The sequence below is a fragment of the Pempheris klunzingeri genome, chromosome 18, assembly GCF_042242105.1.
Source record: "Pempheris klunzingeri isolate RE-2024b chromosome 18, fPemKlu1.hap1, whole genome shotgun sequence".
NCBI classification, from domain to species: Eukaryota; Metazoa; Chordata; class Actinopteri; order Acropomatiformes; family Pempheridae; genus Pempheris; species Pempheris klunzingeri.
In genome coordinates, this window is record NC_092029.1 from 18,462,360 (window position 1) to 18,478,251 (window position 15,892).

The 15,892-nt window shown below is 41.4% G+C and overlaps 1 protein-coding gene across 1 annotated transcript in view; it reads left to right on the forward strand.

Annotated features, from left to right (window-relative positions):
• Positions 1-2,466: 2,466 nt before the first annotated feature.
• The window catches only part of fam184ab (family with sequence similarity 184 member Ab), a 120,906-nt gene continuing 107,480 nt past the window's right edge, over positions 2,467-15,892 (forward strand). The window contains exon 1 of the mRNA XM_070849605.1: positions 2,467-2,628. Coding sequence (XP_070705706.1) covers positions 2,467-2,628 — 162 coding nt within the window. The remainder of the gene's footprint in view (positions 2,629-15,892) is intronic.

The following is a 15,892-nucleotide window of genomic DNA, read 5'->3' on the forward strand; positions in this document are numbered from 1 at the left end:
CTGGTGGAATGATGGCACATTTCTGTACCCACAGCCCACACAGACTCACATGCAGCCATACGCCCACAGAGTTGCAGAAAGCATGTGGAGGCATAAATAGAAACCATACGACAAACTGTTTGCGTCATCCTTGTGATTATGACTATGCGAGGTACAGCCTGCAGCTGCCATTCCAGTCAGTTTAAATTTTTTATTTCACTTCAGTTCATGCTTTGATAGATGAAGTGACGTCACTAAAATTCAACTTGGTGCATTCATGATCCATGGAGGAAATGTGTACTTCTTATGACCTTCCTACTGGGAGTTACTGTTCACATCTGCTGGTAAAAACTACGAGAAGAGAACATGGGAGATCTGCTTTTATGTTTAAGGTTCTTTTTTTTTTTTTTTTTTTTACAGATATACCATGTTCAAATCAATTCAAGGGCGAAACTTGAGTTTTTAAATGAAGCACTTAAAATGTTGTTTTACACATCAGGTGTATAATATTTGGTTGTCATGCTTTATTATCTCGGTGGGGCTAAACAGGAAATGGCACGGTGAGAGTTAACATTCATTTGCAGAGCAGATGGTGGGCCAGGTTTTAATGAAATGAAAGCATGCTATGCCGTGCAAGCTGAGGGGAACAGCATCAGGTGGGACGCTCGTATATCATCTGTCCCATACAACACGACAGGACCCTGACTGCTAAATACACAACAGTAGATGTTCACCAAAAATGTCTATTGTGGAATTTTGACACAGATTCACAAGTGAGAACGTTCCTAATATGATGCATTTATCTCATAAGCTCTCATACAAAGAACATACACTCGTGTGGAAACTTAAAGGATGGTATTTTCAGTTCAGCCACAATACAAGGAACACAAAAAAAAACATTTTAACAGTCATTATGTGTTATGTGTATTTGTCTTTGTGAAAAAGGTACACAGTGCATGGTGCCTAAATAGTAAAGATATGTCATGTTACACGTATACTATGCAAAATACTATGAAGCATCATGGTTCATCATGGATACTAGTAGAGTAATAACCAGTTAAAATGGAGTAGATGCAGATACATTAGATTCATATATGCATGTATATTGTGGAGCTAAAGTTACCCAACTGTGAATACTCATTAAATGCATTAATGTTACGGGACAAGCATCCACAGACAAAATACAATTGTCAAGGCCATAACCAGTATTGATTTTTATAATCATGAAATACGGGCATACGTATACGCCTGACAGATTGCCAGACTACAGAGCATGAAAATAGCTTTGTTAATATTTTACTTGGGACAGTGGACAATAGCCAAACATCACAGCGCCATTACAGTCGGTGTAGAAAGCTGGTTTTTAAGTCTTACCAGTACATTATGACAGCATTGTGATTTGCTTCATCCCACAAAGGAGAGTACACCATGTGTTTTTCATTATGACATTTGATTTGAGGCCGTAACTTTTTCCTGACAAATCAGATTACTGGATTATTAGTTTATTGTACATATGTTATTTGTATTTATTCTAATAATTCTAGTTCACCCTTTTAATTATGTATAATTATAATACTAACTGAGAGCAGACTAATAGATGCCAATTGCTGGGTCTAAGTTGAGCTAATTAATAAAGTGGGCTCAGCCGGTTGACTTGAACCTACTGTATATTATAGGTCTGTGTATTTGCATTAGTCTTTTATTTTGAGGAGATCAGGCTCTTCCGTTTGCACCTGCAACAACTACGACTTAAGCCTCATCCAGACCCATCCCTTGACTGTCGCATCTCACCGTCACCGTCATGTTCTACCACTTTTGGTAGATCTCATGTGCGATCATTCCTATATTATAATTGTTTCCGTGTTTTCCCACAGCCCGTGAACGCAGCGCCGCTACGTGAATGCAGCATAAACTGTTGAGGTGATCCATGGCAACAGAGGAGCAGCAACCAACCGCTGAGCCTGTCCTACACACTCACACACTGTTTCTCACACACACATTCCTTCAATCTCTACACACTCTCCGTCAATGTAGCCGGAATGCACCGAGGAGGAATCGATCTTAACGGCTCCCGTTGAGAAATTTCGGCATCAAGGTGACCGAGCGGGAGTCAGCCGGCTGGCCGAACACAGCCCCTCATCAGCGCCAGGTGACAGCAGAGCGGAGCCGCACTTCGGACCACCGACAACGGACACATTTTTCTGAACGGACAAGATGGTAGTAGCGAACGTTTCTGGGTCTTAAATTGTCATTTCCATCTTTTGCCGTGCTACTATCCGGACCCGAGCAAAAATGAAACCTAATTTTAATAGTTTGTGGGCTAAGACGGCTTCGTTTTTTTGATTTTTTTTCTTTTTCTTTTTGTTGTTGTTGTTGTGTCAAAAAGCCGACACTGTCCCGGTCCTCCCCTCCTCCTCCTCCTCAGCAGAGTCCGGTTTATTATCACAGCCTTTATCTCTCTGAAGCATCTGAAGCATCATCGTGAAGATGGCGACTGGGTCGGGTTGGCAGCAGTATTACTGCCCTGCCGGTCAGGGGAAATTTACTTCATCCTCGGCAGGCAGCGTGTCCTTTCAGACCGGCATCGCCATGGAATATACCCAAGACCTGCACCTGAAGATGAGCAAGAAAATAGCACAGCTAACAAAGGTAAGGAGCGTCACAGCGAGGCCTGCTTTCACTCCCCCCCTGAGCGGTGAATCAACCTCCGGGTAAGACCCCGTGCCTCCCGCTCTGGTGCGAGGACCTGGGCGCCGTACTCCGTTAGGAATTTCGCGTATTTAGTAATTAATTTGTTATTGGCGAATGTTCTTGGAACAGCGAGACATAAATAATTTTTTTCCTGAATTTCAAGACTCTTGTAGTACTTTCGGCGTTCACATATCGCATCATAATTAATTTCCTTAATTAAAAATAATGAACTTTTCCAATTGGTGCACGGCTGCAGCCGTATTTCGTTGGAGGGAAACCGAGAATCAAGGAAGAGTTTAGTTAAAACACAAGCTGCACGGTGTTTCAGTGATATGCCAAATTAAAATGCAGTCGCTGCCTTAAGACGCGCCACGAAAGCATGCATTGAAGTTTATACAGCAGAGAAAACTAAAACTGTCAAATCCTGCAACGGAGTTTGGAGAAAAACACCCTGTTCTTGCCACGAAGAGGCTGGGGAGGTGCGGAGCTGCCTGAAGGCGAGACCAGTCTGCTCGGATGCTGCATCCATCAATATTGGGGTCATTATCCACCATAGTAATCAGATCAGTCATTCATCACCTACTGCACACACACAGTCTGCAGGCATTTTGCTCCACTCGTCCATGTCAGTGTTGTTCCGGGGGATTTCTGAATAAGGGTGCAGCTAAATAAGGCACTTAGTGCAAACTTTGATCCCTCATGATGCCAACAAGCAGCGGCTGGAAATGAGACATTTAGGCTTGCTGATGACTGGGCGTTTGAGCATCCTGTCCTCCAGTTCCCCTGAACCTCCTCCTCCTTATTTTATTATTCAGAATATTTCATTCCACGCCGTGCACTTCCCCCGCTGTTATTCCACAGCATATGTTTGTTGAATTAGAATTTTAGTGCCTTTTGATGTACACCACACTTAAATGTTTCTTTAGGCTGCATGTAATCTGTAGTTCTTGGAAAATACACGCACCGTTCATGAAATATAGTGATATTAGATTGAGGAGCTCAGTAAGAGGAGTTGGCTCCGTTAAACATGTGATGCACTTTGGTGCTGACAAGGATATTATTCTTTCACACCAACTGTACCTGCGGCCTTTCAAGGGCATTTCAAACGCTTTTTGCCCCGAGGAGCACTACTTTCATCTCTCACTTGCCAAAATGACAGGGTTCCAACTTCTAACGCGGAGGTGCAACCTTTTTTTCCACAACATTCACTCAGGGTCAAAGCGTGATTGTGGCTCCAGTGTGTCATTATCATCAAGCGGTAGGTCTACGGGTGCCTCACATGTATCCAGGTGGGCTTTTTTTTTTTTTTTTTTGGAGATGCCTCCTCTTTGCTACTGAAGGGTTTTAACACCTGAAGTCAGTCATATCCTCTAAGGATTTGCTAGTGACACTAACATAAGATTTGTGCTCTCAGGAGTTCTCTTTGTGCTGAGGAAGTGGAGGCTGGGAAAAAAAACAACAAACAACATAATTCAGCAGCCTTGGGCGAGGTGTGTGCCAGGCCTTTGTGCAGTATGGTCTTTTTTAAGTAACACTAACACTGAAGTGAAATAAGCCAAAAGTCTCACAACCTTTTAGCTAACTCAAGGAAATCACACAGCATTGTATTTTGTATGTAGTAAGTATTTTTTACTTTGTACTACAGTCATGCCAGCATACCCAGGTTAGCCCCTCCCATCACTTAACCTACTATAATCTAGAAATGTGTGAGCTCGCACCTATTGGCACCGTTCAGATGACATCACAAAGTAATTCTAATGAAATAATTCTAAGAAATATAGAGCACAACTATTCAGTTTTAAGGGGTTCCATTTGCAGAAATGGAATATAATGTTCAGAGTTGTGTTTTTTATGATAACCTGAAACTAAGAATGGTGTTTTTGTGAGCTGAGATTGAGCCCTTTAGAATGCCTTTTTTTTTGCATTGTGATAAATGGAGGATTGTACTTATTATTATTTAGCACAAGAATAAGCGAGCGACCACGTATCCTCGTCAGCCAACGTAGCTACACCACGCTGTGAAAGGGAGGGGTGAGGTGAGGTGTATTCAGTTGGTTGCAATCAGCAGCCTCAGTGCTAGATGGTACTAAATCCTACACACTGCACCTTTAACACTAACGTTTTATCACTTGGTGGCAGGCTGGCCTAATGGAATAACAGGACTGGTTATAATAGTGGTTTGGTCAAATTTTGGTTGAAAAGTGAAAGATATGGAACACATCATAGTTGGTTCAACAGCATTTTAAATGCTTTATCTCCCTGATAAAATACAGTGTTGTGTTAGCCATATTTTGAACTAGATGTGGTGTATTTATGACCAAAAGGGCACAGTGCAAACCCCAAACAATGACCAAAAGCCATGCTTTCTGGGGGAAAACTCCGCGCGAGGCATTAAAGTGAGCCGCGTTGCCGGCAATGCTAAATATGCGTTATTAATGTACAATTCATTTCTTTCACGAATCAGTTCATTTCTTCGAGGGATAGGCCAAGCACACACTAGCATCAGTGTCATTAAATCTGGACACTAATGCTTCTGTAAACCTCTGCCAAGGATTACTTGTATTACATTATGAAATGTAAAACTCGTTAACATTGAATGCATCATCGTGCCGTTTTCTAAAGCCGTGTTCGTCCATATGATGTCTCAGTTGAAGGACAGTTTTACAGGCACTGACATGTGGCTGCGCAGGGGTTAGGCAGTTGAATAAATAAATCACAGATGATTTCTACCGACATTTCTGTAGGTTCCACTCAGTATATGATACATTTCACTGTGTTCTACATCAAACAAATTAATATTTAATCCATCACGAAGGCAAAATAGATATTTTAAGCATGGCGACCACAAAATGGCTTACATTTTTTTTTTTTTTTAAAGCCGTATTTCAAATGACAATGCCACATTAAACCTTGACTATTTCCTACAGTTATTTCCTTGATGGTGCCATTAGAATATTACCACGTAAAAGCCGAGGTGAACGGTATTTCCATCTAGTGTTTGCCAACTAAAACAATAGTGAATGGTGCTTTTTAAATGTGAAGTCACAAGGTTCCCACACGATTCCCACAGGCGTCACATCTGAGCCCCCGTATCTCCCGTGTCTTGTTGTATTAGGCCACCACAAAGCAGGGGAATAGGCCGATAGCATGCGGGCCATCTGCTCACACTGACCGCTGATCTCACTGGAGTCGGAGCTGCGTTCAGGAATGAATAGCAGCCTCGAAACCTCTCTGAGCAGCTCTCTGACACATTACGGGCTGAACAATTTCTGCCCTCTTCCATGTCGCCGCGTCTGCGGAAGGCTCGGGAATGATTGAGGCATCTGAATTTTTTTATCTCACATTTTGACTGGCCTACTTTAATCCGGGTCTCACTAGCCTGTTTTCACGTTGTGGTTGATCAAGATCGGTTCTCCTTTTGGTTTTGACTCTCTTATCTCTTATCTTACTCTTAGATTCTGAATCTTATGTTCCTTCCCTTGTTATATTTTAGAGCACTTTGATTGGCTTGCTGATTTTCTGCTCTTTAGTAATGCACCAATGCGAAAGCCCAGTGTGCAGCGGCGTTGTCAGTTCAGCTTTGATGCAAACATTGGCTCTATAGGCTTTTGCACAGGCTTCATGCTTAGTCACTAAATCAGTCATTGATTGCTGTTCTCCTCTGGCATTGAATTTCATGATTTGCGATGCAAGACTTGTTTGCTGCCACTGTTATTTAAGACTTCTTGCGGAAATGTTTAATCCCACAAAGCTTCTTTCTGGCCCTTTGTGTAGTTCAGGCTCTGCAAGGATTTTGCTGTCATAATTTTTTTTGGAAAGCCGTATTTCATAAGTTATACTCTCTGATGGTTTTGCCTTTCATTGTAGTGCCTCTGTCAAAAAAGAAGGTGATGTAGGGGTTTTGCTGCTATGGCAACACGTTTTATATAAATTATAATTCAGGGCAGTGGCATGTAAGAAGTGGGCCGAGGATTTTTAAAGGAATAAGCCTGATTTTGTCGTCTGTCCGTGTCCACGGCGAATGGAGACGGAAGTTTCTGGTTGCTGTTGGAGCACAGGAAAAGAGAGAGGGCGTCATGTTATTTTGCATCGTTAGGGGAATGCCTTAGAACAAATGTATCACATAGCCTAGTGTGTGTGTCTGTGTGTGTGTGTGTGTGTGTGTGTGTGTGTGTGTGTGTGTGTGTGTCATTAGCAATGCCTGACTAACTTTATTGTCAAAATGAATCAGAAATGGACCTCTGAGCTCTCCATGTATTTCTGGATGAAGGGATTGAAAGAGATAAAGAAATACTGTAGTGTGTGTGTGTGTGTGCAAGTCATGTTCTTCAGTGTTGCAGCATTACAGCGTCATTGTGCAAGTGAACATTTCAACAAAGGAGCAGCAGAATGTTGAATACTATAAAAACTGCTTTTTAAACACAACATGAAATACTCTGCTGCTGTCGTCCTGCCAGCTCCTCAACTTTTGAATCTCTGCCAGTTCTTTATGATATTGTGCAGCATACATTGCAGACTCAGCTATACCAATATGTGGGCGTGCTGTGTATCACACAGATATTCAGTTTTTCAGTTAAAAACATAGAAACTACTTGAACACTGTTGATATGTGGACTACATGGTCAGTTTTGTGGTGCATAACACTGATCCAAACTGACATATGATAATAAGAGGACTTGGTGTTGTCCTCCGATGATTAAGGTTAAGTAATATTCTGGTTTGAGTGTCGCTGATGCGCATCAGTCCTTTTGCTCGCAGGTTCATTTGTTTTTCATCTCTTTCTTCACATTCGTGCATCCATCATCCCAAAGCTGTCAAGTACCTCTCCTCTCTGTCTGTGCTTCTTAGCAAAGATCCAAATAAAGATTCGAAATTCACACAAACTGCAAGACAGAACGCTTTTGTGATTTTAGGGAAATCCCCACATTCCACGTCGGCCAGGTGTCTGTTTAGTGCCGTAGGAAAGAAGTGATTCTAGTGGATGAAAAATACTCAGATAAATAGTTTTATTCAGGATTTTCATCGCAAGAAACATGAGTGTGTCCGTACCATCTCATTCAGTGGGTGACTGTACCAACTTGGCAGCAACATTAAAGCCAAACTGCACGTGTGTGTGTGTGTGTGCGCATATGTGTGTGCTGATGCCATAATCCAGGGGTGGTAGTGCAGCGATCTGTGTAGCCTGGGCAGGGTTAGAGAGCAGATGGTCAGAACAACATGACTCCAGACTTGGGGATAGAGTAAGACTGATCCAGCAGGGATTTTAAAGTCCGATACCGCTCAAACAAAACCATAGCAGCAGTTTGTGTTACAGTTGCGTTTTGTGCAATTAAAGGTTATGATTTAGCAAAAAAGTATGTACGTTGTCAAATTGAAATGCTGATTTTTCCTGACGAAGCTATCAAACAAACGAAAGGCGCAGATTAGAAGCAGCTTCTGTAAATTAGCTGTTGCAGTTTTAGTTCTCACGTAACGAAAAATTACCGATTTTGTTTTTCTGCAGATGAACGTTGTCGTTATTCAGACCGCATATTTGATGGAGGGTAGCTGCTCCAAGTGTGTTGAGTGATGTAGCCCAAAAGATGGCGCGTAAGAGAGAGGACAAAACAAGCTGAGTGACATCTCATTAGGAGCTGTTATTCATCACAGAAAGCCTCGCGGGACGTGTGCAGAGGAGTGATGGAACCGCTTGGGACCTGAGTGTCTTTTCTGGAGGTGACAAACTGGAACGACTGCCCCTCACAACAGCTGAAAGTCCCGGCCGTGAATTTCAACTTTGTAATCTCTAACTATAGTTTCAGGAGAATGAGAACACAGAAGAGATTGGTGTGTGTGTGTGTGTGTGTGTGTGTTTTAAGCGAGTGTGTGCATGGCGGCCTGCTGCTGCTGTGAGGAGTGCAGCTTATTAACCTCTGCAGGATGCGCCTTCCCTGATTGTCACAATTCTCTGTCAGATTTCATTAAGATACGCCCACACACCCGTATACTTAACACACACACACACACACACACACACACTGAAACACATACAGAGAGAGACAGGGAGAAATATAGTGGGGGAGAGAGAGGGGCATATTGGCCTCAAGCACAAGCCTGTACAAATAAAGCATTGCTGACATGCCTGTTGACTTGCACACACACACACACACACACACACACACACACACACACACACACACACACACACACACACACACACAGTGGATCATAGATTTGCGAGGTGTGTATGGAGGATGGTTTGATGAGTCATTCTTAATGTATGACCTTGAATGTTTCCTCTGCCTTCAGACAGCCAAAAGGCACATTTCTACTACTCTTCACCGGCCTGTTTCAGTTGGCTGATGCAGCAGCCAATCGCGACAGCAACAGGCGAGACACGGAGCGACGCCAGTGCAGGATTGGCTGTTACATGCGGCTGATTTAGTAGATAAATATTCCTTTCATTTTTTTTTTTTAGTTGTTGTTGTGGAAAGGCTCATAAGATGATGGGTGATGGAGGTTTGTCTGTAAACACAGCCAGTGTGTTTTTATTATTTGCTGTTATGAGGTAGTTGACCCGAGAGCTCATTCCAGTGTGGTGTGGTGGGATTGTACTCAACAGACTGTAAAAGCTGCAATGAAACCTGGCTCACTGATTCACTGACTGACTAATGTTAATGTAAGGTTTTGGAATTTTTAGTGCATGAAATTAAATTTATTGTATCATGATACAGGAATAAGAAAGGCTTTGATTTAAAACTGTTAATATTCCATCAAATCCATCACGCTGTCAAATGTTAATGCTGGTTTGTGACTTAATATTGAATAATTATTTGAAGTATAATTTGGAGAATAATTTTGGGAATAATTGGGAGCAGTTTTGGAGAAACCCTGTTGTTTCATGGAGCTTATTTTATTGAATCAAATCAAAAATATTAGACATCTGAATAGCCATCCTAGTTAAGAGCTGCTCTGGTCATTAGGCAGAGGAGTGCAGGTTTATATTGGATCAGACACACAGAAAGAAAGAAGCTGAGTCTATCATCCATTTTTTTTTTTCTTCCAAAATGAACCCTCAGGCGTTTTACACTTGTCTGTTCCTCTCACCTCTTTCTCCGCTTCCTTCTGAACATCCTTTCGGCTGTATGACAGAGAAATGAAAATATGGCTAGCACCAAGAACAGAGTATTTCCTTCATCTCCATGAGGCCGTAATGGGCCAGCAGTATGTAACGCATAATTTGCTTTGCCACAAATCGCCTGCAACATGGCTCAATCTGCACTGGATTGTTAAACTGTGAGGGCTTTCAGGTGACGTAACAGCCCTTCTGGTGGCCATAGTGAAAGGCAGCAGCTTGTGGGCAACAACAGCTGTGCAGAGTTGTGTGCGTAGATGCACCACATGTCCACATCACCACGGTTGGAACAGAGATGGTAGATTGCTGGACCATTTCTGCGTTCTGCATGCGGGCTGCAGTATTTGACCATGAGAAGATAATTTCATTATCAATCCACGCACTTGACTTGAGGCCGAGACACTGTTGGTGCAGTGCGTTCAGCAGTGTCTGGTTACCGCCAGATTTCTGATGAGAGAATTTTCACTGAACTGACATGGAGCCACTTCCAGACGTCTCTCGTTTTCTAACCTTGTGATACTAACTCACAGTCTCGCAGATTCAAAACGAGCTATTTTTACTTACTAAGCCATATTATTCATTCTTTCACTTTTTCATGCAAACAAAGGAGGCACGTTCTAGCTTAAACCTCCTGCATTGTGAATAGAACAGGAGAAAAAAAGAAGGCCAAAGGCACAATGTAAACCTGTTTGCATAACGGCTTTAATGTGAAAAAAGTTGCATATTTGCACAAAGGTGCGTTTAGGCTCCATATACAGTTCATCATTAATATCAACTGTGGACCAAGTTTCTCCTCACCTCACCCATTTCACTTGGCTTCAAACTAATCTCTGTTGTCATCTGTTACTGTTTATTTCAGCCAAGGAACCTGTCTTGATGTTCCTTTACCCATCATTTAGCCAACAGACAAATTCATCAGAAAGTATGGCCTTAATGCATGCATTTTTTTTTTTTTTTTTTACATACAGAATAGCCCCATATGGATTTAGAAGTACCACAGGATTTAATTATCAATATCCTTAATGGGTCTCTGAATCAACCTTCAAAAACAAATTTTGGCTGAAACCCACTGCAAAGTCTAGACCTCCCAATTTGACTCCAGCCCACACATTTAACTGGAAAAGGGAGCTTTTTGGCACACATTGTCAGCAGCAAGTAAGCGTCGGGGTTTTAAAGGCTAAAGTCAGCTTCAACTTTCTCTTCTTTTCTTGGAAGCAGTGAGAGTCTACACGGCCACCAGGGACCTGTCTTTACTCACCGGGTTTTATATCTCTTTCCTGATGGGGAAGACAGACAAAGAACACCGAACACGAGCATTTAGCCCCTCTTTTTACCCTTAATTTGAGTACCATTCAGATGGCGTTTTAAGACTCAGAGGAACAACTATAGCTACAGGCAGTGAGTGACCTCCCCATTAGGCATCTGCTGAGCAAGATGAAGCACTCATTACATTTTACTCAGCACGGTTTACTTTCACAACTTTCACCTTCTAACAAATATTTACTACATTCCATGATGATGAATTTAATAGCCTTTGTAATTATTTAGGCTTGTAAAAACAGTTATATACTGTTGGACTGCGTATATCCCGCCGTCACACAGTAAATGGTTTCCAAATTTGTTCTTGAGCCACATATCAGAATTTTCAGTTTCACAAACTCAAACAAACTGTAATGTTCACTTTTCAAGGCTTGCCAATTATACATTAAAGATATTAAAACCCAACATGCATAAATCCCCTTTTAAAAGGAAACCACATCTGAAAGTGAGTTGTAGATAGTCAGACCTGCTTTGAAATCAACCTGAGGATAATTAGACTCAGTGATTCAAAGTGAGATTCACTTGCCCAAATAGAGGAGCAACATCAACACTGGCAGCAGCATGATCATCCACCAATTAAGAAGCAAGTGCGGTCAAAAAAAAAAAAAAGACGAAAAAAAACAAGCAGCTAGACATTTTCCCTGCACTCCACAGTTCACACCATAAAAAAAACACCTCAAAAACACATTTTTTCTTTTAATGTGGTCCACTTGGTTAAGGACACATTGACACACAGACCAGAAACTGGCGGCAATGTAATGGGACCTGACCAAATTAGACTGGATGTAATTTGGACCTGTTTAAGACCTCTACAATGGACTTCAGATAGGCCTGTAATTACATTTTGGATACAGCAGTAGTCACATGTGATTTTGTAGGCCAAAAAAAAAAGTCTGTGTCACACTGTAACCAGCCACAAAGTGACAATGGTTTGAAAGAGCATAGAGAAAGTTGGATGAGATATGGATAGAAATGTATTGTCTGCATATTGTGACACTTTTATAACATTAATTTAAAGAAGCTTGTTTGATTCTATATTAACTACATGGCTTGACGATGACTGTTTTGCCTTTCTTTCTGTTTTTACAGTTTTTATTTGCCCTTTCTTTCTGTTCATTTTTCATTTTAATGAACCCCATACGCATTTTGGCTCTTTCTGGAATTGGCAGGCCTGTTTCCTCTCTCCTTCACCTCTTCTCTCCATGTCTCTGTTTATCTGCCTGTCCTTCCCTCTAGCTAAAGGACATCCAAACAACAGCAGGGCTCACTATGACTTCACCCAGCCCTCGGTCTGTCTTCCCATTAAGATAAGATGAAACTGATCCCTGAGGGGACATTTGGGCCAATATAACAGCAACAGTGACCAGATACAACAAAGGAAGATGAATACTAATGCTTGGATAAGAACTTGATAGGCTAGTATTAATTGAATATATTCTGTGCAGCTGAAAAATTTGGAAACGAACAGTGAAAAACCGGAATAGAAGAATCATGCCCTCGCCACTTTATCTCCCGTTTCCATGGAGACAATAGTTTCTGCCATTCATCAGTCGAGTTATGTGTCTGTAGAAGTCAGCAGTTTGTGCAAAATATGTTTTAAAATAAAAAATACATTTCCACCATCCAAATTAATTAACACAATCAACATTTCAGGCAGGTTTTTTAAATCACAGAGTAGCATGTGAAATCCCTGACCCAGACGTGACATCCCATTAGAGAGATGATCGTATGACAAAATAGAATTGACCAAATCTTCATAAGGGCTTTTATGACTCATCTGACCTGTTTTAGCAGGGATTGCTGACTGCTTGACAACCCCATGACTCAGCATCTCTCCTTTTAAACCAATCAGTTATCTGAGCTGTAGTTTACGTCCAATCAATAAGGCTCATTCTCCACAAATGCCGACCTTGTTTCTCTTCGCCTCTTTGTGCCCTACACTGAGGCAGATGTTGGTTTAATTCATTTTTGATCGCGTCTTCTTCTTTATAGTCCACGTTGCAGCATTAGAAAAAAATAAAACATAAAATCTAAAAGTCAGTCAGCATTGTGAATACCTGTAATGCCAGTTGTGGCTCACACGATTGTTTTGCTTGCATCCAAAATTGAGGTTTTAGCCCATTTATCTAGAATCTCGCAGCCCAGGGAAGAATTTCATGTTAATATTCACCGGTCTAATCTGCCTAATCAAAAAGTAAGGCCTCAACAAAGGAGAAGCCTCCCAGCCCCAGTAACCAGGGAGCTGTAGATTCACCCCATTTGTCCAAATTAAATTCTGTTGTTGATATGGGCACCTCGCTGCCCAGAGGAGCTGACGAACCGAAACCTGAATCACGCAGGGTAGAAAACTGCTGCTCCACTGCTCGCTGTGTTTTCAAAACACTTACACAAGATACAGCGCTGCCCACAACCCAATCAGCCATGCAGCTGTAGCCAGCTGTGCCATCCCATGATTATTCTGATGTCAGTTGATATCAGAGGAACAACAACTAAGTTTACTTCTCTCTGCCTCTGCATTTTGGACTTAAAAAAAAACCGATTTCTCTTTCTAGTGTATATCCAGAGGATATTGAGGATTACTGGACATTTCACGACGGCCTGGGGATGTAGATGTAGAGGTGTAAAGGCTCAGGCCGATCGGATGGCAGTGCTGCACGCTGGGATGTGAAAGATGCCAGGAATCATTTGCAACTGGTAATACGTGTGCACTTGTTCTTAACCAACCCAAACGGAAGGCTGAGTCACTACAAGCAGTTTCATGATTGCTTGTATTGTCGTAGTTTTTGTTGGATTGTCTTCCTCCGTTCTTACAAATTGATCTCGACTCAAAATTCAGATGCTCTTTGTTTGAAATTAATGTTACTGAATATAGAATAAATCAGGTCATGATATAGAATTTTGTAGCTTTGTTGAACTCTTATGTTCAAGCTTTTTGTGTATTCAGTCATTTCGGTCATTTCAATGTATGTGTTTTACTCAATCCTTTTTATGTCTGTCTACTTATTTCACCCATATGATAGACATAGTGTAGTTTGCCTCAAGCAAAAAAGAATAATGAATTAAAAAATGAACTGAACATAGACCCAACAGAAACAAAGATCTGTCTGTATTTTCTATACATACTACATAATATATCATACATATTTAGATTATACTAATATACCCTCCAATATTGTAGGAGTTTGTTTCCCTGGAGTTCTTCCAAAACTCACTTATATTTGTCCAGAATTCACATCTAATATAGATTAGTTGCTTCCATGATGCTTCCATCAATAAGGTCTGAAATGTGCTGTTTGAAAGCCTTGAAAGTTGAAAGCTTGCACTTTTAGAAATGACAGATTAGTGTCCAGCTTTTAATCAGAACCTGATCCTGGAAAATGAAAGATGTACACCGTCCCACACACAGCTCCCAGACCCCACAGTAATGCATTTTCAATTATTTTATATCCAAAAGTAAACTATCTGTATGTCACAGCCGTAGCTGAATACAGCTTTGTAGTTTTTTTGTTTTTTTTTTCTCTATGAAATCATTCCTGGGAGTGGTTATTTTACACTGTGCTCATGGCAGCTTCAAACTCAAAACTGAATTTAATTACAAGCGGGTGTTCACTCTGGAATAGCTCAGTTAGAATGTAAAGAATGAAGAGGGTAATCTGATGAAGTATTACACACATCTTGGTTTGTCTGTCGTGTCATGACTGGACGGAGGGGGGCAGATGGCAAGCTGGCTGAAAGACGAAGGGGGGGGGTATATAAGATATCAGCAGGACATCATATCTGATTTAGTTTCAGCTGTATTGTCTCTTCTGATAGAGAATCAATTCTCATCATCACCCAGCAAAGAATACGTGTTTTCATGCACTGGGACCTGTGAAAAAAACTGTAGATTATGATGCCTTAACCATCCAAAATGTGAAATGATGGACATGAAATAGAAGTTTCTGTCCTGGTTTTAGTAAAAACAAAAGCTTTCTTAGACAAATGTGGCATGAATAACATTTTATTATACATATTTCCATGATTAATTTACTGAACTATAGAAATATGTCATGTCAATTAATCATTCAAGTCCCTTTTCAAGCAAAAATGCCAACCGTTACCTAATTGTAGCCTCTGAATTGTGCTGCTTTTCTTTGTCTCGCAGCAATTAACTGGATATCTTTTCACTATTTTCTGACATTTTATTGACCAAATAATTACTTGATGAATTGAAAAAATAACTGGCTAATTGATTGGTGATTATGAAAATAACCTTTAGCTGAAGCTCTAATACACTTGCGTCTCGATCCCAAGCTGAAAGGACACGTGGTTTTAGTCTAGAGGCCAATCAGGCCGGTAACAGTGAGCTGTTTTGCTGTCCAGGCTTGATGAAAGCAGTCTGAATCCAGCACGGATTTGCCAAAATTCAGATTCGCGTTGCCAGTCTGAACTCAGCCCGTGACACCGTCTGTCGCTCTTGGTGGTGCTGCTGCTGCGAAGTTTTTAGGCGTCATGATATGTGGGACAGTCAAGCTGTTGATTCATAGTTTATTACCACTTCAGCAGAATGTTCAGCCGGTCCGTGTTAACAGCACGGCTCTGCCTTCCTCCAGCTCTCCGTTGCTTTTTTATCCGTGCACTTGTTTGCATGACAGCTCTGCAGGTGAGGTACGACACTGTGCCCTTGTCTTTTTTTTTTTTTTTGTTATCACCCCATTAAACAGACGTGCACACACGCACAGGCGCAGCATCTCTGCCTTAATGCTGCTGCCAAGTGATGAGCGCCTTGTTTCCCGTTACTCAGACCTG